The 23652-nt window shown below is 30.9% G+C and overlaps 1 protein-coding gene across 8 annotated transcripts in view; it reads right to left on the bottom strand.

Moving 5' to 3' along the window:
- LOC126773254 (endophilin-A) overlaps nucleotides 1-23652 on the bottom strand; it is a 34687-nt gene that overhangs the window by 10672 nt on the left and 363 nt on the right. For 7 of the 8 annotated variants that reach the window (XM_050494063.1, XM_050494068.1, XM_050494069.1 and 4 more), the window contains exon 2: nucleotides 6253-6332. In XM_050494063.1, coding sequence (XP_050350020.1) covers nucleotides 6253-6297 — 45 coding nt within the window. In that variant the 5' untranslated portion in view covers nucleotides 6298-6332. Of the gene's footprint in view, nucleotides 1-6252; nucleotides 6333-10090; nucleotides 10193-23652 lie in introns of those variants that run through there. The other variant, XM_050494064.1, reaches the window with a different exon arrangement.

Here is a 23652-nt window from a genome sequence, read left to right as displayed (position 1 = left end):
CTGAATAAAATAAAATATTACGCAGAACTATATTTAATGAGTTTCTAGCGTGAGTATTTCTTCATATGATAAAAGCTATTTACTCGTAAATTGTACATAACACGTAGATGGACTGTATATTAAATTACTATGCATTTATAAAAATGAGTAATTTTAAAAGGAATTTAATGTTCATTGGATATTGTGTCATTTATCGTCGGTCGGTTAATTAAATGGAATAAAAATAATCCTAATGTTTATGTTTGTAATTTCATTTCATTTCATTTTTTGCCAATTATAATTGCAGCTATGTAAGTATCAAAACGCACGTTCAAGCCGTCGTACTTTAAATTTAAGTTGAAATACAAAACTATAAAATCGAGTTTTATTATTTGTGAATTTAATGTTATAGAAGTTATGTAGGTTACGCATTAGTTTCCATAGAAACAGCAACAAGAAAAATATTAATATATTAATAAAATATAAGGAAATAAATCAATTGGTATGTTCTGTTTTAAAAAACACACAATTTTACAGACGACATTTTGCACTAACAGTAACATTATGTTACAACTTAGTGGTGATACGTATTCAGACGAAAGGTAGGTAGGGAGAGATTTCTAACTTCGTATAGCGATTTCTATTTCTGCATACAAAGCATCGATAAACGACTGGTGAACAAATCAAATTGTAACGAAAGACTGAATAGTTCTTTGTTTGAGACCATATACATTGACATTCTAAGGAATATAAACACTTTTTACAACATCAATGTGCCGCTAACCACGGAACCCATTGTTGAAAATGAAATTTAAAATTCGTAGTCACTTGTCAACGCGACGTATATGATCCTTTAAAAACAGTGTCATCGGTTTCATCGCAATAATATCGATATAAAAGGAAACAACTTCATTCGTCAATTGGCGATCTCATTATGTCGAAAACCTACGTCATTTTCATACCTTCCAAAGTCTGTCAAAAGTGTAAGCGTTACTTGTTGAAAATACCTCGAAAACATTACAAAATCAATCAAAGCTGGATGCGTTTATAAACATGACTATATTGAATAAAAAATAAACGTAATTGATTACATTTGCTGTTATTTGATACCAGCACATTGATATAACGATGTCGGGCTATTGTTAGTCACTGATTCGGTTCAATTATTAAAACTGACGCAAAAGTTCTGATTACATAAATATAAATCAAAAGCCATCTAAATATAGACATGAAAGCAGACAGACATTTAATCCGATTAAAGTTACATAATTCAAAGTTAGTTACGCCTCGGACCAGTCTTCAAATGTCTGGTCGCAAAATACCTTACTAATATTATAAAAGCGAAAGCGAGTTTGTTTGTTTATTTGTCACGCTTTCAATTCCAAACTTCATGAAATTTTACATACACGTTGTCAGGGATACAAGCAAAAGGACATAGGGTACCTAGCACCTCACCCCATCACGCGGGCGAAGCATAATGTAGGCATCTAAATGATTGTTTTCCTTTTATGAATCATGATTTACTTTGCTTTGATTGTATATGTTATGGGTTTAATATGTTTTTTAATATCTATATATTTAATAAGGATGACATCAGAGTATAAATAGTTTTTTTTTATTCATCTCATTTTCGAGATATGATCTATTTATAGCTTAGTAATTTTCTTTTTAAATTACAGATTTGAAATGTCAGACGTTCTTTATTTTTAGATATCATTTTTTGATACAAATAAATGTATTTAACTTTAATCATCTCTCACCTATTTATTTTATTATTGATTTACTTGTCTATTTAAAAGTAAAAGTGGGTACTATGATCTATACAAAAAAAGGTTTCTACCTCATTTAATTGATTTTGTTTTTTTGATTTCAATAATAAATTGTTAATTTAGTTTATATATTAAAGGTTATAATATAAATTAAAAAAAATGTATAGAAACATTAATAACAAACTATACTAGTAAGCCAAAACAATATTTGCTATTGTGTTGTACTCATGTGTTCCATGAACGTTTAAAATTATCCTGCCAGTAGTCAATCTCGCTTGTTTACAATTTTGAACATTTAAAAAAAGTTTTTTTTTATGAATATTTTTATTTATGATAAAACATATAACAATAATAAATTTTATTATCAAGACGTATAATCCATTCCCCTTCAAACATGGAGGGCATTGGTCTTTTTAATGGTGAATGTGGACTTCACCCCTAGTTACATCAACCATTATACACGCAAACAAATATAGAATTCAAAGACGATAGGAAATTGAATTAATAATTTAATTTCTTTAATCGAATCTAATGAAAAAAAAAACATAAATTCGATGTATAGACAATACATTAATTAATATTCTATAACGTCAATAAGGTACACTTATGAAAATATAGATTTAACTTCTTATAACGTTCATAAATAATAATATTCTTAAAATAATTTTATCCACGTCGGATAATCCCGAACACAAGCCTGCTCAGGAAATACAAGTGCACAAGTGCAAGTGCGCATAGCAAGTATTTCCCTTACATAAATCAGGCGCCGAAGCAAAAGCTCCACGCGGTTTCCGAGGCACGGCAAGTGTTACAACTGCCAGCGTATTTGTTGTTACTGAGTTATATTTAATTATTTAGAAAAATCTTTTGCCGAGTGTGTTTAACGGAGTATAACAGAACGGGCACATCGTAAACTAATTTTCAAGCGCACCTGTAAACCGAGCGCAGAAATGCTTCAACTACTTTTATTGTCGCAGGTAACTAACTCACAATAGTTTTTATTTTGTAAAAATATAAAAAAAAAACCTTTTATCGAACATTATGTAATCCGTTATGGCCTAGTGGTTAAAACTCTAAGTAAATTTTAACCGATGATCGTGGGTTCAAATCCGGGCAAAGACGACTGAATTTTCATGTTCAACGAGTTTTACTGGTGGTAGAGCTTTGTGCAAGCTCGTCTGGGTAGGTACCACCCACTCATCATATATTCTACCGCAAAACAGCAGTACTTGGTATTGTTGTGTTCCGGTTTGAAGGATGAGTGAGCCAGTGTAATTACAGGCACAAGGGACATAACATCTTAGTTTCTAAGGTTGGTGCATTGGTGATGTAAGCGATTGTTAATATTTCTTACAATGCCAATGTCTATGGGCGTTGGTGACCACTTACCATCAGGTGGCCCATATGCTCGTCCGCCTTCATTTTTTATATATATATTGATACTTTTGTTTTTTTTTTCTCATATTTATCAGTTCCAACAGCACGATGAATGAGGTTCAGTCAATCTTACAGGTTAGAAAGTAGTGTTTTTTCTAAGAGCCCGATACGTTATTACAAATCAGCTTCTGATGTCATAAAGAAAATATCGAGGGTAGGTAATATATAAAACCTTTTTTATTTCAATAAAATAATCGTTTTGTGCATTTAAAGCATTTGCAAGCAATATTTCATACAAATGGGGTGAATTATCGGATCTCTCGGTTGAATACAAAAAAAGCTCAGGTCGGGGTCTAACCTTGACCGAGTTGGACGAAAACTTGCACCTATAGGAAATTTAAACTGCACCACAATGCTCTGCAGTTTGTATACTTCCAATTAGTATTGCCATTTCAATATTGAAATACAGAAAAAAACTTCTATCATTTCATTCAGAATAAATAGATACAATAATTAAGTCTATCTTATGTTTTACATAAATAGCATCTTTATTAAATATATCAGATACATTACGTACGAAATTTAGTATATATCTTTAATAAGAAAATTCTAGTACCTACACAAGTACATATATGCATGCAAAAAAACATCAAATAGACTAGATTATTTCTTAACATAATAAAAAAATAATAACCGCTGAAAATATTTTTTATGGGGCAAATAAAAAAGACCATAATGAGAATTAGTAAGATGCCTCTTTCTAAATAAAAAGCACTAAATAACGGCATGCGAGCAACCTCCTTTTAGTTGTAATGTGTGAAACGATCCAAATATCGATTGACGGTCATTGCTAAGTTTGGCGATTATATTTATGAGAAATTACGAAGTTTTTATCAAAACTATATTATGATACAGTTTCATAAACGGAAACTCAGTAATCGTAAAATTACTTCAATCAGACTAAAATACCTAGCTTAATTTGATAGAAAGATTTTGCTATCATTTTCCATTTGTTCAATGGAACGATGACGTAACTAAACTGACGGCGAACAGAAACTCACTAATTTCTTATTTGTATATAAAGTATTCGATAAAGAATATAATCATTACACAATTGTATTAAAAATATAAAGAATATATAGTCTATAATAATTCTGAATAAGATTCTTCATGCGTTAATAATTCAACGCACATTGTCACAGGAGTCGATAGCGAGTTGCTACGAAGGCCGTTATAATTGGGGCAAATCGAAAATATAGGACACGGTGGGGCTGTGGGTCACGGTCGCGTCGGGTTTCATCCCCCAACGCTATGATTTGAACGTTGTTACATTACTTAACTGATCACGTGCAGATTCAGGAAATTATGCAACTGTAAAAGCCGCTCATGAAATGAGAAGCTCGAGTTACAATTGTATGCGAATGACATGAATTAAGCTAAATCAGGAGATGAAGGTATATAAATTCGTCTTTTCTAGTTATTTAGAACTTTTTTTAGGATAATGTGTTTTTACAACACCTTTTGTTTAATAAAATAATGTAATATATATTTGTTCATTTATTAATTAATATCATTAATAATCATAACATTATTAAAATATCATTGTCATTAATAAAGAGCTACCGCAGCAGTACCATGAGTCCTGTGGGCGTAGCGTAGTGAGTTGCCTCATTATTGAACCATCAATCACGTGCCGTTTCATACGAGACATATTCGAATGTACTCTTCGACAGAAACACGTACGGAATATTTTTAAGCAAACGAAATGAATGACTATATTATGTAACGCAAAATGAATAACATTTGGCGTGTATTTTAAAAATACATCTATCTTAATTATTATATTCAATCTTAAATGTTTTAAATTTTTTTTTTTACTTTGATTTATGATAACAGCCTGGTGTTCCACAACTAGTCTCTTCTCTTATTTCAGCAACGACCTTACGACCGACCGAGAATAGTCTTGTCTAGCAAAAAATATTGTAATATTTTAGTTTAATAAACGAAGTTTATTAATAGTTAATATTAGAATATTTTGTGAATTGTAGATCCTCTAACTTTACTTTAGAGCTAATAACGGACAAAGAGTTTAAATTGTCGTTGTGTTTTAAGAAAAAATATCGAACAATATACTCATATATGAATGTTGCACTACTAAAAGAAAAAAAGTCCTGTACAGGTGTTTATTTCATCATACAAGTAAAACATTTTAAAGTACATATTATACGTATTTCTGAACGAGCTTCAACATCGATATGGTAACGAGCGAGCCACCGAAATTTTGACTGCTGAATCGGAACAATATCTCCCATTATCTTTAATGGATCGCGAACAACCATTGCTTTATTAAAACAAAAAACTTCGATTACGTTTGCCTTGCTTTGTTGATTGCCCTCATGTTTTACCTAATATTATAATTTACATTCGATCTTGTTTTTGTCATGTACTTATTGTCATGTTTTTGTATTGATTTGTATGATTGCAGAAGCTATATATATATGCCTTCAATCTCGAGTTTCGGGGTGCAAAAAACCGGGTCAAACCATTAACATTTATTGAATTAGGAATGCCGGAGTTAGGAAAACGGCAGTTTTACACTCTTATGTCTTGGAAGCCACCTACAGTCGTCGACATACGCCGTTCAGTTTACGTTAAGAATGGGCGCCTTGGCCGAAATCGGTCGGGAAATTATTATGGACCATAACAATGGTAATCAATAGACCAGTTCAGACCAGTCCACAAATAATAAACGTAATACTTAGATAAGGTATTTTCATTATTAAATAAATAGCCCCAGAATGGAAATACAAGTAAATCTGGAAAGTACGCTTACAATTCTATCTATAATTAATATTTTTTATCTCAGCTTACTTAAATTTGAGTTCGGTTTTTGTTACAAAGACTAAAAATACTATCCAGCGGCGTCAGCTTGATAAACGGACGGCAGAATGTCGATATGAAACTTTGATAATGACCTACTTGCGCTTGTAACCTATCAATGGCGAAGTTTTACCAATTTCAAAGGAAAGTATAATCATCTTAGCTGTTTCTACACGGATATTACGTTTTAATATCGCCAAACAGTGGAGCCTGTGAAAAGTTAAATATTGTCTTGAAAAAGGTGTACCTGATTAGCTTTGTTGATTTGTTTCTTGAGCCCAGCGAATGCCATGATTGCCTCTTCCAATCAAATAGTCCGTTTAAAATCTGAAAAAGAATTGTATAATACATATAACAATATTAACGATTTCAATCTAAAAAATTATTCCTTTCACTTTTACTCATATAGAATGAAAATAATTATAAAAGAAGAAAAAATATAAAATGATCCAGGCATGTTTTTATCGAATAGCCCAGTGAATGGATAGCATGGATTTAGGTCGTGCTTCATTTGTGTTTTTAATATCTCTTGTAGTCGACGGTGAAGGCATATATCGTGAAGAAACTTGCACATATCGAATGAAATTATGCCCAATGTATATATATTCTCGTATGTACAAACATTATACAAACAGAACTATGGCAGTGTTGTAGAAAAAGCTCCAACTGTATTCTTAAGAACCTCTGCCATGGCCTGGCATATTTGTATTTTATGTAAGTACGGATTTAGGTATTTTACGCAGACAAAGAAATAAAAATGTTTTTATCAATATATGCTGACTTTGGCATCAGAATGGGCACTCTCGAAAACCTCTCTACTCATTATAATAACATAAAATAAAATGAAAATAAATATAGATATTCTATTACATCTATGAATACTCTCTAATTACTTAAGTACAAAAAATCATCGTTTCATGCTTGTAGTACCAGTAAGCTCGAATTATTTTTTCTCATTAAGGCAGTAATCTTGGCTAAGCGCTCAAATTACTTTGCGTTCACTTATTTAACTATTTTGATACTAAAACTCTACGCGATTTTGTAACCACGCATTGAAGAACAACGGAATCGTTCAGTGTAGTAAAAATTAGACGACATAAAACTACACGTTAGGGTTAAAATTTGGCAGTATAACTATCACACAAGCTATAGTTACCTTTATGACAGCGAACAAAAAAATTAAAGTTATTTGAAATGCATGATAAATGACTGAAATAATAATAATAATAATACAAAAACGATTCAATACACTTCCCAAATTAGATATCCAAAAATTTTCTCTACCCTTTCACTGAAATTAGATAGCACGGGAGGAAGGACCGCACTAATGACGTTAAAACGATACACGATAGATGCCGAGTAGCGAGGATAAGATTCACATACTATAATAAACATATGTATATATATTTTATACGCTAGCAAAATTTAACTTCTAGAACAGCAGAGCGTAGACTAGTTTGTTATTGGCAGCGAGCCATGCGGGCGGATCGATACGGAGATGTAAGTAACATTATGTAATAGTGTCGGGTCAACAATAACGTTTGTGAATTGACGCTTCAATGGCTTAATGCCACTTTAACCGGCACTATCGGTCAAGACCATTGGGATTCGGAACCTTGTAAATAATTAATAAGGAACCCTATGTATATGTGACATACATATTCGTTGACATATAGATGAGTGTGTGAAACAATATATAAATCTATTTTTTATATACTTACATGAATTATAAGTGATCGTTTCGAGATGAAATCGTTACAACTTTTCCTTTTACAGAATAACAAATACATTGACATTTGCAAATTAACGTACATCGTATACCTACACCCACATACAGATTTAGCACCCAAATCTGTGGGCGGTCACTCCTACGATAAGTTCACTTGGAAACCAATTGAGTACAAAAAACGCTTTCAGCAAATATCAAAATAAACGATATTAACCTTCCTGATTGAAGTTATTCATTTCTCAGTAGTTGGGCCCGAAAATAGTCAAGTAATAGTAGTAATGTACAAATAAAACATAAGCTTTTGCTACGAGAAAGGCTCTAATAATATTAGAGTGTAAGTCTATTACACAATGTACTTTAATTTGTGTAAAATAGAAAAGTCACCCGTAAATGTCACACGGCTGGGCGAACACTCGCCCCACCCCTCTTTTTGAGTTTCGAGCTTATTCTACGATTTCCAAGATTTTATCACCGATAATTAATAAAATATGTTTATATTACATACAAATATGTTCCATTGAATTTTCCTGTAGTTACTTTGTATGTATTGTATAGTATGTTTTGTAGTATAGTAACCACATGAAATATCAGTGGTGCTTGTTGGGGTTTGTACCAACAATCTTCGAAGATTCACGTGTACTAACCATGGGGTCATATTAGATCTTAATTTATATGCCATTGTTTTATCTCTTCAAGGAGTACAGTTATTTTTTTCTATTATCATTTCAAACCAAACAAAGAGGCTTCGCAGATAATTAATTCTGTTTAGAACGTGTTGACTGACGCAACCGCGTGCCCTTTGAGGCAATTAATACTGATATCTGTTATACCAAAGGCAGCAATTAGAACCCGAAATTACCTTCACAGTAAATGTTTATGAAGGCAATATTAAAGGCAGCCTATAATCTGTGACAATGATTTTCACTTCCTCCGGAAAGAGCTAAATTAAAAATACATGTTTTTTTTAAATATGATAAATTCACTGAATATTTCAACTCAAAATAGACGCCAACCAGGTACTGTAATTGATCCTATTCTTTTTATTTAATTTAAATGAGTTTATCGTTTTTTGGTATGACACCGTCGTTTTTGAAACAATAACTAAATTAAATTTAATAATGGGCGAGGATATTAAAGTATCGAGAACATACTTTGACCTTATCGACGGTTTTTTTTTTAATTATATAGGCTAGCGCTTGACTGTTATCACACCTGATGGAAAGTGAAGATAAAGTCCAAGGTGGAGCGCGCTTGCCTAGAATTGAATTGAACACATACATAGTATATAGTAAAATTACTTATTTATAGATCGTAAAGAGCTAAGATACGCTCATCATTAATAAAATGTATTACAAAGCTAAAGATATTTTGTATCAGAAGTGAATGTTTAAAATTAATTATTTTTATTTACAAATTTCAGTTTATTTCTTAGGATTTATTTTTTTATTCTATCAGCAAATACTTTATATAATTTCTTTATTGTATATGATTTCTAGAAAATTAATATATATTCTTGCGTATTTGAAGTCTTTGTTATACAGTACCTAATCGAGAAACGAACAAAGCGAAAAGAAAGTTAAGTATTAATAAAAATATAAAATAACACTACAATAAACTGCGAAATATAACTTGAAGAAGAAAATAAAAACAAAGACGGTTCAAACAACCTAGTTTCAACATCCTTGCAAGCTTGAGACAATGCACTCTTAGCATATTAAATCAATAAAATATGTCGTAATAATTTTACGTGAGCCGCCCGCATCTTGTACAGTAATTTCTTATCATTCAATTATTATTTTTTAAAAATATAAATTAAATATAATGATGTACACATGACACAATGTTGAGGGTAAGAAGTACTCTCAACTTTACCATTAACATTTTCACTCTATAGATAGTATTTTAGTAGCACTTAAAATGTCAATAACTACTCAACGATGCGCATAGTGCTCTCGTCTCCGTCGTTCTAAAATAATCTCTGAAATTGAATTCAAAGCGTAATTGACTCTCCTAATAACACTAAATATGGCGCCGTTACAACGTTATGTGTACGAATATGTTACATTGTAAACTACATTCTGACATATTATTTTTATTAAAATGGATATTTGTACGAGTGTACAATGAAATCAGTGGTTATATATTTAAATTACTCGTCTTATATATCCTTAGTACTTTATCTGTACAAAAGATTAATAATATATATGTCAGAGGGATTATAAGCACTCGTACTGTGACAGTTATAAGGTTATTAATAAAGAAAACTCTTAACAATTGTCAAATAAACAAGAAATATGTTATGTAATTAATTGGTAATAAAAATAAATTAAACTTAATGTTTTCAAATAGATCATACCTTGCTCTAATCTTCTTTTGTCACTATAGACTGACGCTGAGGGAGTTAAAATATTAGTGCTACGAGAGCGTAGCGGTCCACGTAGCTTGTAGCGTAGGGGCGACTGAGGCCTTCGTAGTGTCATGCAAGTGCGCGCGCAGCACCGCCCCCTCACTACATGGACCGATATCAATCCACAATTCTATTTCCAAATAACTTACCTATATTTTACTTTAAACTGTGCCAAATCGAGGGTCATTATTTTCCATTTTTTTCTTTGCAATGACCTATCACTTGGCTATTTAAACATATTTATTATTTCTTAAATAAAAATTAGTATTTATATTTTAGTATATAACATGATATCAAAGTAACTTTAACGTTAAAATTGTACATCTTGATATTTCATATACAAAATCATAATTTATGCCATGTACATTTATATGGGGCACGAGTATGTAGCATATAGAGTAGTATATGCTCTGTATATTTAATGACAATAACATTTAAAATAAAATATTTAGTTTTTGATATCTGAACCAAAATCAAGTGTTCAGCTAAAACAGGCATTCGGGGGACAAAACTACACACGATAGGTGTCCTTTTCTTAAAACATTATTCAAAAATAAGTATAAATTCATAAATAAGCCTCGTATTTTTTTTAAATTAAACTATCTGCGTTTGGACGATGAAAAGTATTATTATGGCCGAAGATTTAGCCTATGAAATTTGGCAGGTGTTCTAGTTACTAAACTACTTTAAAGTGCGGGTACTACTCGCCCACGCTGCGTTTGGTTCGCTTTGTGTCATTCAGAAGAGATTTTCCATCAAACTGTATGTACATACATATAAATCCTCGGCTTTAATATGTCTGTCACGTCTACACGTGGGCTGAGCCACAGGCAAAAGCCAGTTGATATATGAAACATTTTAATTTCATTTGGAATTATACCTTATTGTAAATAGGGCTCTGAGAGCTGTGAAAGTTTAAAAAATAAAGATGCTGAGAGCTAAGAAAAGATGAATTAATAAAATAGGAATATTTTATTAACTCACATACATAAGACACACATACTCATATACTGCACCAAACCTTTTATATATTATTCAGATTCGTAGTAAATATAAATAAATTTAACATTATATTCGTTTGGAAATTGTCGGACTTTATCGAAAAGTTTGTCGCCAAGCGAACAAGTACTTATTACATTCGTTTTACTTAACATTAAAGTTTCATTTTAAGTTCCATGTCTTCCGAACATAACTTTAAATTAAAGTAATAAATTTGCAAAGTACGACTTGCTTTTATTTTACTTATCCTATAATATAGGTTATTCCTAGATCTGAGGCTCGGTTTTTTGAGACTTCTTTAAAATATTACATAGAAACTTCCTAACTTTAAAATAATATAAGAGAATATCAAGCACAAATATTGGGCTAATTAAAAAAAATAGTAATTATCTATATCAATTAGTCTCAAGAAAATTTAATTATTTTTATAAAGCTTTATAATTGTATATATTTGTATTTTTTTACCTACTGAAACCTTTTTGAACTTCCAATACATTTATAATTTTTTTTTCGTAAGAACATAAGTGTATAATGTAAAACCTAATTAATAATGAATGAACTAAATGTTTAATGAAGGTATAATTAAAATTATACGAGGTAACAACTTCAAATCTACCCACGCAACATTAAAATTTATATTGGAACCTAAAATTAGAGAATATTATATGAATTTATTATATATCAAACTTCCTTCAAAAAATGAAATGTGTAAGATAAGCTTTGTGTTGTTTTGTTTGAATTAGAAACGTTAAGTTATACCAAATGGCAGATAGCAAAAGCTTAGTAAGAACTAAACTTTTGTATTAGTGGTACATTTGCAATGTAAAGCACATCAATATCCGACAATATTAAATTTCTACTGGAGTTTCCTCATCTTCTCGAGTAGAAATTAAAAATTTCTTATGTAAAATATACTTGAAGATTAACACAAATATATTAAGTAAAGCCTTTTCTTAGGTTATTTACTTATAACATGACACGCAATATGTTTCGTCACGTAACAATTTCGTGGGACATTTTAGATTTATATTACCGACCTAAGTACGTGATGAAAAAAACACTTAAATATCATCCATATTATAAAAGTGTGATGAATAACATAACAATTTAGTGACTTATACCTACACAACTCAACGTGCAAGTACGCACGTGCTTTCGTTTTTGTGAACATTAGTTTATGGTCACATAAAACAACCAAATGGCAATTTTCAATAGATGAATTTGCCACTGACGCCCAGTATTAACAGATATTTTAAAATTACTTTTTTTCTATCTAGAACTATATTTTTTTTACATCCTATAGAATTTTCCAGGTATTACTAGGGGAGGTCTAAGCCCACGGAACGGAGGGTGAGGGTTGAGATATATTTTCTTGGTAGCGTAAGTAGGAACTCATTAAAAATTTGAACCTTATTTACGGGAAATCTAATTGATTTCAAATCGATCGACATACAAATCGATCCGGAAGAAAATTTAAAATAACGGAGAAAATTTAACATCGCTCTGTGCATTTCTGCTATTTAAGTATATATACACATACATATATATATTTATGTAATTACTTTAAAACTGTTTTGTTAGTATATCATCGTTTAACATGATGTTTCAATATTTAAGATCATAAATAAGTATAATTAAAAATAATTATGCACGAGGCATATCGAAAATTGGTACAAATAAAACAGGCAAATAATTCCAATAATTCTTCAACATCCAATTTTATGTTTTTTAATAATAGATATTACAAATACCGAAATATTTCAGTGAAATCCTAGAATACGACATTCTAGGATTTAACAGTTGAATTATGCAATATTTGTTTAAGTACCTGGGCGACCGAGAATGTTTCGAATTAGTTATAAAAAGGGTTTTTGGTAAAAATTTTGGGGTTTTTTTTCAGAAAATACACCTATATGTATAAACTATACTAAATTCAGCAAACCTTATATAAATACAAGGTTTGAGCCATAATTTATTTCAAGATTTCAGAATATTTATAAAATTATATTTATAATAGACATGTTTTTATGATATATGAACATAAGTGGGTTGGAATATAATATAACAATTGAGGCCGATACAAAGATAGCGTCATTCTGGTTTCATTCAATCCTTATTATGGCTTTACGTTGAGCTATTTACGGCGTACGTTACAGACGGCACACTTGACGGTATTCGCTTTTTGACTGTCGGTTCATTCAAATAACTAACACGGATCGAAGCCTGATGCGCGCGCACTCTTATTTTTGCTACCTCAACCGCTGCCGAGATCTTTGAATTCTCTTCATAAAGATTTTTGGACAGAAAATGAGTGAAAAGTAAGTGGACCGAAAAAAGAATTTCTTTGATGTTTGTGTCAAGCGAATTAAGATTACATACTTGCGTATAAGAAAGATAAAAAACAATTACGATTTTTTTTTTGATTATTTCAAAAGCAAGAGCGTACATAAATGATTTACAAGTACAGTGGGTTCACAATTAGTATTTTATTAAGAAATGCTAAACGAAGGCGGATTTTAATTTTATTGTATAAGGTTGCGGTAACAAGCAATTGGGTCCGCAATAATAAGTTCTGTTGTTGCGAATTAATTTAATTAATATCTAGTATAAAATAGGAAACGGAATAAAATATTACTTAAAATATACAAACAAAAAACTACAAATGATTTTTCCTAAAAGACGATCTTTTTAAATTCTTATTCTTTTCTTTATTTGCAGTTTCAACAAAAATTGCTAAACGGATTTTAAAGAAACCTGCACAGTGTTGAATCTAAGTGTGCGGATTAAAGCTTAATCAACTTTATTTGCATTTTACGTCAAGATTTTTTTTTCACGCAGTGGAAACCTTTAGAAAAGTACCTGGCCCTCAATGGTGAGACCGGTTTTTATGAAATTTTTACCCACTAAATGGCGATGGTCTTCCTCGGCACGGATCGGATAGGCTGCGGGATCGTGTTGATATAACGCATCCGCGGCCTCTCCGGTACTGTCCTCCGCTCGTAGCTTGGTAGAGCTCTCCACAAGGGGCGAAGGTAATCTCGCCCCGAAACTCCTCGCTAGTGCGTACGGCAGCACGAGGCCATCCCGGCTGACGTCCTCCGATTACACTGTGATTTTATTGCGCGGCAAATTGGTAATATATGTTTAAATACTACGGTATGGATGTATTTTATTAAACTCGCTTCTTATGTCATGTCTCAAGCATATTTATTAAATAAATGCTTAAACATCGACACTACTTACAAATATCCAGAAACTTCTTATGAATCGATTTCATATAGATTTAATTAAAAAGTATGAGAATATGGCACATTTACAAAATTGCAATTAAAATCTTTTAACTAGCGAATGTTACTCCGACGAATTAAACACAAAACATAGGTCTAAAAATGTCTTATAATAGTTTACAACAATTAGCAAATGATAAAATACCACATGCTATACAATGTATCTCTAACTATACACATATTTCTTTTAAAAAAAAAGCTTTTCGCGCTAATTATATAATGTAATTTGTATCAAGTGAGTTACAAAAGAGACGTGAAGAAAATTAAAATCTACATAATACAATTTTCTTGTTTCTAGCGTTATGTACGAACAGCTTTTTTATATTCGGTTGAATATATTGATGCACGACTTGGACAAATTAGAGAGAATGGTCGGTGTCTCGTTATTTATCATTCATCAAAATTACACGGTGAATCTCGAATTCAAACAAAGTCATAATATGTATTAGAGTAAACTTTCTTGACTTCTGTAGTAATGTTTGTACATTATAAATTTTATTAGAAACTATTATATATTATAATATATAATAGAACTGTATTACTTCAACGCAGCAGAAGAAAATCGTTTCTGGAGCGTTCGTGAATGAAAGAATGTGAATGCTGAAAATTTTACACAGTTGAAACTTTACATGACTGAATTGTGAATTAAAGTTGTACACTGATGGCGCAATAGTATGTACATTTAAATCTATCTATTGTGTGCGACTAAAACTGGTTTAAGGCGTCATTAAGAGCTCTTAATGTCCCAGGACATAACTTCTGTTTAGAAGAAGATTTAGAGCTTAGTCCACCACTCTAGTCCAGATACATTTGAGAGGATTTTAGCCGATTTACGTTGGTTTCCTTGCAATATTACACCTAAACCAACAATCACGATATGAATTATAAATAAAAATAAGCACTTAAAAACTCAGTGATACATGCTCGGATTTATGACCGAGACAAATTAGTAATAACTAACAAATTATTAATTCTTATAAAATAAATGACCTATTACTATACCATTATTACTAATACCATTCTAAATGTTTTTCATTTAATAATCTTTGAACTTTATACTGTAAACCACTATTTTCATATATATTAAGAGGTTTTTAAAAGACAAAAGAAAAATGGCACACGACGTGCGATACATTCGCGCGTGATGACAAATGTCTTAAATGGGAAACAGTGGAGATAGCTTCAGAATATTCAAGTAGTTTTGAAGCGATATTCATAAGTTTATTACTTTATCTTAAAGAGATACTTAATATTTATATAAAACATTAGAAAAAAAAAACGAAAAATTTTAAAACTAGGAAGTCGAGACAAGTTATCTAATAACTAATTTTATGATGTAATGCTCTGAAGGAGTGGTGATAGAAACAATGTGTTGTAACTTGTAAGGTATGCCTTGCAAATAATAATCGTAGTCGTTTTTATACCACTTTTGAGGCCAAAATACTATAAATAATTTTAAAAATATTATCTGTCCGTTGTCACGTAAAACGCGGAAGCCAACTAACACTATAATATACACCTATTCATATTATATATGCTATATACATAATATACTCACGACTTTCTTACTAAATTAATGTATAGCACGCAGCCTGAGCAATAATTCTTAATGTGCTCCTAATACGTTTTGAAAATTAAACAAAATTAACGCTATGTAGATATAAAAAAAAAAACATTTTTGTGTACATATCGTTTTGGGATAATCTCGAGGCGGTCGTGAATTTTGCAGTTAATTTTTGTAATAATAAATGTAAATATTTAACTAAGTAAATTGTAAATAGAAATTGTTATACTCATAAAATGTGTTATACCATAATATTTATATAATTTTAGCCTTCAAAGCCTCAAAATATCACTGAGCGCGATTCGTCTGTCCGCGATATGAACTTCTTATTTAAGGCACTTGCGATGCATTATGTATCAACTTTTTATTTTAAACAAAAATTGCTGAATATACGTCAATATATACATATAGACGAGACAACACATCCTTTTAAAAAGAATATAATCTAACCCTGCGGATCTCGCCACGAAGAGATTTGTAAGAAATGACAGGTTATATTATCTATATTTACATTTCTTTCGTGCGAAGCCGTAGTGATCTTTGCTGGTTTCAACTAATTATATTTATAAAATGTCGTGCAGATATAAAATCGGAGGATTACACTTCTACTTGATGGAAGCTGTCCATCATATATAATACGCTAGTGCTTTATCCGCCGTCGCCAGGTTCTTAGGGTTCTAAGTACCCTGGTAATCCCCCCTAGAGAAAGGAGGCCTGCATTCAGGCAGGCCGTCCGTCAGAGCGTCACGGTCGCATGCGCAAGCGATCCCGTGGCGCTCCTCGTTAAGACGGAAAGGGTACCTCGGACACCGGCGAGCCCCACATACCCCCACTGTTCTGTGGGGGAAAGGCGTCATATGTTTTTCCAGCGTAAAAAAAGCGCTTTAGCCGCGCGTTGCTCGCGTCTTAATTCAGAATAGCTCTCAAACTTTCTCATGAATGTAAATTTTCATTGTGCTGTCCCAGTAGTTGGGGCTGTGCGTTGATATATCAGTCATTTATTTTTTTTATACCTTTGATATATATAGAGCAATTTTCGCAGACATATTTCAGGCGTGATTATCGTTTGCAACGTGTCACGAAACAACCATAAACAATGCTTTGACATATTGCTTGGTTATTTAAATAACATGTTTTTGTTGCATTTCGATAGGTTCACAATGAATCAATGATAGTTATGTTGTGTATGAAACTTAATTAGAGGCCGTTTTTCTAGAGAAATAATATTAAATAGTCCTGAAGCGAACATCCACGCAAACAAAGCCGCGGTTATAAGCATACTAGCTTAAACGTAAAATAGATGATTACGACGAAGTTTTTATCAGACTTCGTCGATGTCACAGCCAGTTCTGACTTGTGAACTTCTCACCCTTCTCTACCACCCACCTCTGTAATCTTTACCCCAATTTCGTTCAATAGCATTAATGTCCAATTCCAAGGCCACTGAATTCGACATTTTGATTCATATATATAAATAACGTATGGTATTTTTATGGCTAATTGAAACCGTAAATTGTAATAAGAATAATTAAATTACTATACTATTTAAAATAAAGAAATTGCAATATAAATAAATGGATTAAGTTATGATATTTATAGTTCACTTGAGGGGTGTGTAGCTGTTACCTAAGGTTGCCGCCTTATATGTATACCAATCAAGTCTTTACAAATAATTAAATCAAAAATACATAGCAGAATAATAACAAATAAAAATTAAAGATTATTTAAAATTTTACAGAGTATGACCAAATTGATAAATAATTTTGTAAAAAATAATAAATATACAAATTCTATTCAAGGTGACAATTTATGATGACAATTTATGTAACGTTTTATTTACTTCAATGGCATAAAAATAAATCAAGTTCATTGAATTTATTATTATAGTACATGCATGATCTGTAAAGGAAGCTGTTGCGGATGTACTTACATTTAGATTTAGGAACATGGAACAAAAATTTATTTCGTGTTTGCATGCGAGGGCATCTAATGAATATATCACTAAGTAAGAAAGGAGTTATTCAACAATTTAAATAGAAAAGATCATCTTTTTCCATACGACGTTCTTTTAACGTCAAGATATTGAGATTTTGAGTATTAGCGTGAGAATCATCATTTTTAATAAAAGATGTTTAAGAAATTTACGTTGTATTCTTTCGATTTTATCTATATTTTTTTATACATAGGATTCCAAACGGTTGAGGAATTATTTTATATATCAGTATATATAAATTATATATATATAGAAAATAGAATTATTTGATTTCATTTGTATCATACGTACTATATAAGACTACGAATTTGACTTTTAAAGAAATATAATATGGTAAAAATCAACTTATACCATTGGCGATACGGCGTTGTTCACAAATCATCTTCAAGATTAACAGTAAACCTATGATTAACGTTAAAATGCATTTTTCATCGATACAAACTCTTATGACAACACAATCGGTATTCAACGTATCGAGGCCGTTACTACGAACATTCTGAATTATGTTTATATTAAACGAATACCTATAATAATAAAAATTAAATGATTGATCCTCAAACTAAAAACTTATAAATACGACAAATTTTGCTACTAAGGTACTTACATTAAAATGCTCATCACGAAAATATCTACTTGTTTTTGTTGATAATATATATGGAAAAAGTATTTTTCCTGAGTTCTATTTGTTGAATTAGTATATACTATGGTACTGTATAATAATTATATGAAAGTTTTTTTATACTAACCGAAATATAAATGAAATCAAGAATAACGCGAAAAAACAGGCGAAATTGTATGGGCGACCGAGCGACGTTGGGCGATGTGACGTCACGCGTCGATCGATCGCTCAAAAAAGAATTTAAGAACTCGTTCGTAACTTTAAAATATAGTAAAAAAATCATTTTTGCTGATATCGTAAAAAAATCGGTAGTATTATTTATATTTTAGATATGATTTTTTGAGACCATAAAAAATAAACTCATCTTCCTAATTTGTGATACCACGACGGCGAAGTCAACCAAATCAACCATCTATATATTTATGTAAGCTGATTATATCTTAAAATCATAATTAGCTCTGCAGTCGGTAAAAATATCAGCACCGTACTATCCATCAATTTGATAAAAAAATACATTTAAAGATAGACGCGTAAACCGACGGCGCCCGACAGTCTGCCGACTTACTCAGCCAGAAATGGGTCCACAGCCAAATAGGTAAAGAAGACCTACATATATATACAGTTGGATTGTATTGTCTGTAGCCTTTAAATTATAATAATGTTTAAAAATATTTAGTACATAGATAAAATAAATCTTCAGTCAACCTAACTAAGGGAATCTGTAGGAGTGGAGGAAAGGAACGGTAAGGTTTAATATATTTTTGTATAATAATTGAAAGAAAAACTTTTCTGTACTAATAAAAATAATTTATATACAAACAAGATTATCTATTACTAAAATATATATATACTTAAAATTAATGTTATTGATAAATGTATGCGTACGCCATCTTAAGTTGACCTTTAACTTTCTTGTTTGATACGGTATTAGGGCAATAAGGTTCGCTTAGTATAAGGATTTATGTCCCATAAGCCAAAAGGCCTTTAATATAGGTTGAGGATTTCACTATCTTCCTTTAATGTGGAAACACAGCGACTAGAAAACTGTTGCTTGTTTTATATGTTGACAATAAATAGTAAGATAGTAGAATTACCTAATTCTTTTTTATATCAATTCATAGTTTAATTTAAGGCGACCATTTAGTATTCTTTCGTCATTTTAATAATTATTGTTAATTAATTAAAATCTTAAACGCATTTTTTTAATATGAAGGACGCAAGATAAAGTGCTAATTGAATAGCGGGAGAGCTTTCTATAAATAGACGGACCCCCAGCGCTCGAGAAGCGAGTGCACTCGCATTAACTGACTGTATGCATCTCTTATTGTCGATAACTATGATTATGAGTACTAAAAAATTTAAAAGAAGTGGTAAATTTTGACTAAATATTTGTGTCACTTATATAAAACTTTTTTTATTACAATTTCAACAATCGCCATATATTTCAGCTACTTTCACTCCGTCCAGTTAGTAAAAACCATATTAGTAACATCCATTGGTATTTTTTTGAGTTTATAGCGGACAGACAAATGCTCCAGGGAGATTTTATTTTATAATATGTATTAATTATTATAAATACTAGCTACAGGTCTCAGTTTCAAACGAGTGAAATAAGGGTCACTACTTAAAATGTCAATATTTATATAGAAAAAATCATGTGTTTTTCAGATGGTAGGGCTCTGTGCAAGCTCGTCTGGGTAGGTACCACCCACTCATCAGATATTCTACCGCAAAACAGCATTACTTGATATTGTTGTGTTCCGGTTTGAAGGGTGAGTGAGCCAGCATAATTACAGGCACAACGGTTGGTGGCGCATTGGCTATGTAAGCGATGGTTAATTAAATTTCTTACAATGCCAATGTCTAAGGGCATTGGTGATCACTTACCAACAGGTGGCCCATATGTTCGTCCGCCTTCCTATTCTATAAAAAAAAATTACCAATTTTTCCATCAAATTCGAATAAATGGTTTAGGAACGCATAGAGAACATTATTTTTTATTTATTAAAAGAAATAAGAAGGTGGGAAAGTATATTTATAATCAAAAACTATGTAAAAAGTATATACTACTGGGCTTATAATATCAGTTCATAAAACAATAATTGTAGTTAGGTACATATAATTCGACAGTTAAATATAAAATTGAAAATAAACAATGGGTGCATGCGTTTTTTAATGGGAATGTTTGCTTATTAATCTCTGAATCATTAAAGTATGGCGCTTCTGTTCTAAGTTAGATTTAATTATTGTTTTGTGTTATTGCAGAATCTGTTCCATTGAACGAAAATCCGAGAAACAGTCTACAGATTCTATATTCCATTACGCCAATTTGCAGCAACCTCCGCTTAAGAGAATGCAAAACCGGGATCCCGCCTGAATTTTGTGCGAATAATCCCGCATGTAAATTAAACGAAATCCCACGGGATTAAGGGGATTGTATATTACGATCAAGCTATCAGAATTTGTGTTTATCACTTCATCAATATTATAAGAACAAACGACGAATCATTGTAAGTCTCTTGTCCGAATAGCTGTGTTGTGGTCATGGAATCGAACTGGCTATTGTGGATATCTTTTATAACTCACGATGAGATTCTGACAGTGACTTGACAGTAAATAGCGAAAAGGAACTGAAAGTAAATAATGAAGAACTTTTAAAGTATTACAGGATCCTGTATATGTATATGACAATTTTGTTCGACACTTGAAGAAATGCTTTATAGGATGTAGGGTAATATAATTTTTTTTTAAGTTTTCCCATATCGAATACCGAGAAAAAAGAAACGTACCTCAAATGAAACCATTTCACGTATATCCACGCCGCAAGTTAACAGTGTATATTAAAATCAAATTCACGAGTTATGCTGTAACTAGGTTTGTCATAGAATTACATCATACAGTTAGAACATCTATTGAATTCCGATTTTAGGCTTATTTTATTTTGGTTTATTCTTTTCAAAGTCTACCAGACATGGGTCTGAATCTTATACAGAAACTTTCACCTAATAAAGTTTAACTTTAAATTTTTCTGTCATCAAGCCTGGTATGATTGATTCTTATGATTTTACTAGCTTTTACTAGCTTTTACTATTGAACTCAGTTGTATGTGTAGATCAAATCTTAATCTCAATAGAATTATTAAACCAGTTTCACACAACCGGTGGAGCTGTGATTTTATTATAATAAAACTGCACACATCAAAGGACATTAGTGTACTCTAGCTGATAGATATTAGCTATATAATATAGTACAATTAAATTATAACATTTTTTTAATAACAGTAATTATGTCTCTTTTTTTATATTTGCCGGGAAGGCAAATGACTCCACTTCACCTGATGGTAAGTGGTAGTAGAGTCCAAACGCGACGACGGCCAGTACAGTCGGATAGAATGTTCTGCACAAGCCACCCCTGCCTTGCCGGCCCCCAAGATGCCTACAGTCAATTTCAGCAGTATATTCAATTTAATCTAAACACTTGATGCTCCAAAACTTTTCTGATACATAAAATTTAATTAAATAAAATGAAAACATTGTTCCTCTGTCAGTAGTGACATGGCACTTAAGAAACTAGTAAAATAATGTAAAACTTAATAAAACCGAATATAAGATGCTTGATGAAAGCATTTTTTGTCAAATTATATGATATAACAACTATAAGAGTACACAATCTGTGATCATATTATGTAACTATATATAAAGTTTTGTTTCAGTTATATAACTGTTTTCGACATGTATCATAATGACATTCAAATTATATGAAAGTATGATGACAATTGGGTAGTGGATTAATTTTTTAATTAGCTTAATAATATATATTTGCTGTAAAGAACAGCAAAGAAATTCAGTGAATGTTATACTATATTCTGATTTGAAGGCAAATTCAATATATAAAATTAAATAGCATAGAATAGCAAATTCTTGGCACTTCTGAGCAAAGTTAAGTCCTATGAATTGTGTTTTATTATCAACCTCTACAAAATGTCAATACACAAAACACAAATAAATATATTAAGTTTATATAAATTATTATACAACACAGTTCATTTTACTATTTTGAATCATTTTATTATATACTTTATCTCTAGATAACAAAAGTATATTTAACAATGATTTCACTAAAAATATATATGACATAATAAGCAATGTTCTAAAATTCATTCAAAATATTTTTTAACATCTAATGCTGTTAGTACCATAAGGTCCATAATAGTCTGAATTTAATAAGAATACTTGTACAATTATGTGTCATCAGTTATTAGCCTCAATTATGAGACCAAGTGCCTGTTCAAAAATAAAAATTCATTCGTTAACAACACTGGCGGGAAGTTAAGGCCAGTGATTCCAATTTTATCATATCAGTGTGAGATACTAGAATGAAATGAATCATTCTGATAAAATGTTTTGTGTTGATGTTGATTGATACATTGTAAGAAATTAAACAAACACAAGAAATATTAAATGATAAAAAGATAACTCTTATTAAAAGTGTTTTGACAAAAAAACCATCTCTTCATATTTCTATTAGTATAAGTATCTGTTTCATAGAAAAAAATGTGATAATTATAAAAATGTGATTAAGATTTTGTCCATCAACTTTAACCAATTAAAACATTTAATCTATAATTCCTGGCTTCATGATTATTGTAATGACTGATAAGCTGACTTAAGCTATTGTTGAAAAATGATCTAATCATCGAAAATATTTTATAGGGTATTGTGAGAAACAATAATTGAAAATGGTAAAGTAAACATTAAAATCATAAATCATTAAATAATTACCCGAAAATAAAGATCCCTAAAAATTAATTATATCACATAAATATCTAGTTAATTTATTAAAAACTTAAGCCTACATTAAAAACCAAGTCCTTATTAGTAAGTTTTCATACAGCTTGTACTATCAAATTTTAAGTTCTATCAAAATTTTCGTACATCAAAATGTTAGCATATATATATATATATATATATATATATGCTAACAGCATACATTTTGGAGTGTGTATTAGAAAACTTAAATCTGAGGCTGGACTGATCTGAACTAGTTTGA

The sequence above is a fragment of the Nymphalis io genome, chromosome 14, assembly GCF_905147045.1.
Source record: "Nymphalis io chromosome 14, ilAglIoxx1.1, whole genome shotgun sequence".
Lineage (NCBI taxonomy): Eukaryota > Metazoa > Arthropoda > Insecta > Lepidoptera > Nymphalidae > Nymphalis > Nymphalis io.
The sequence above is the reverse complement of the archived record's forward strand: the minus strand, read 5'-3'. Positions and strand labels throughout refer to the sequence as shown.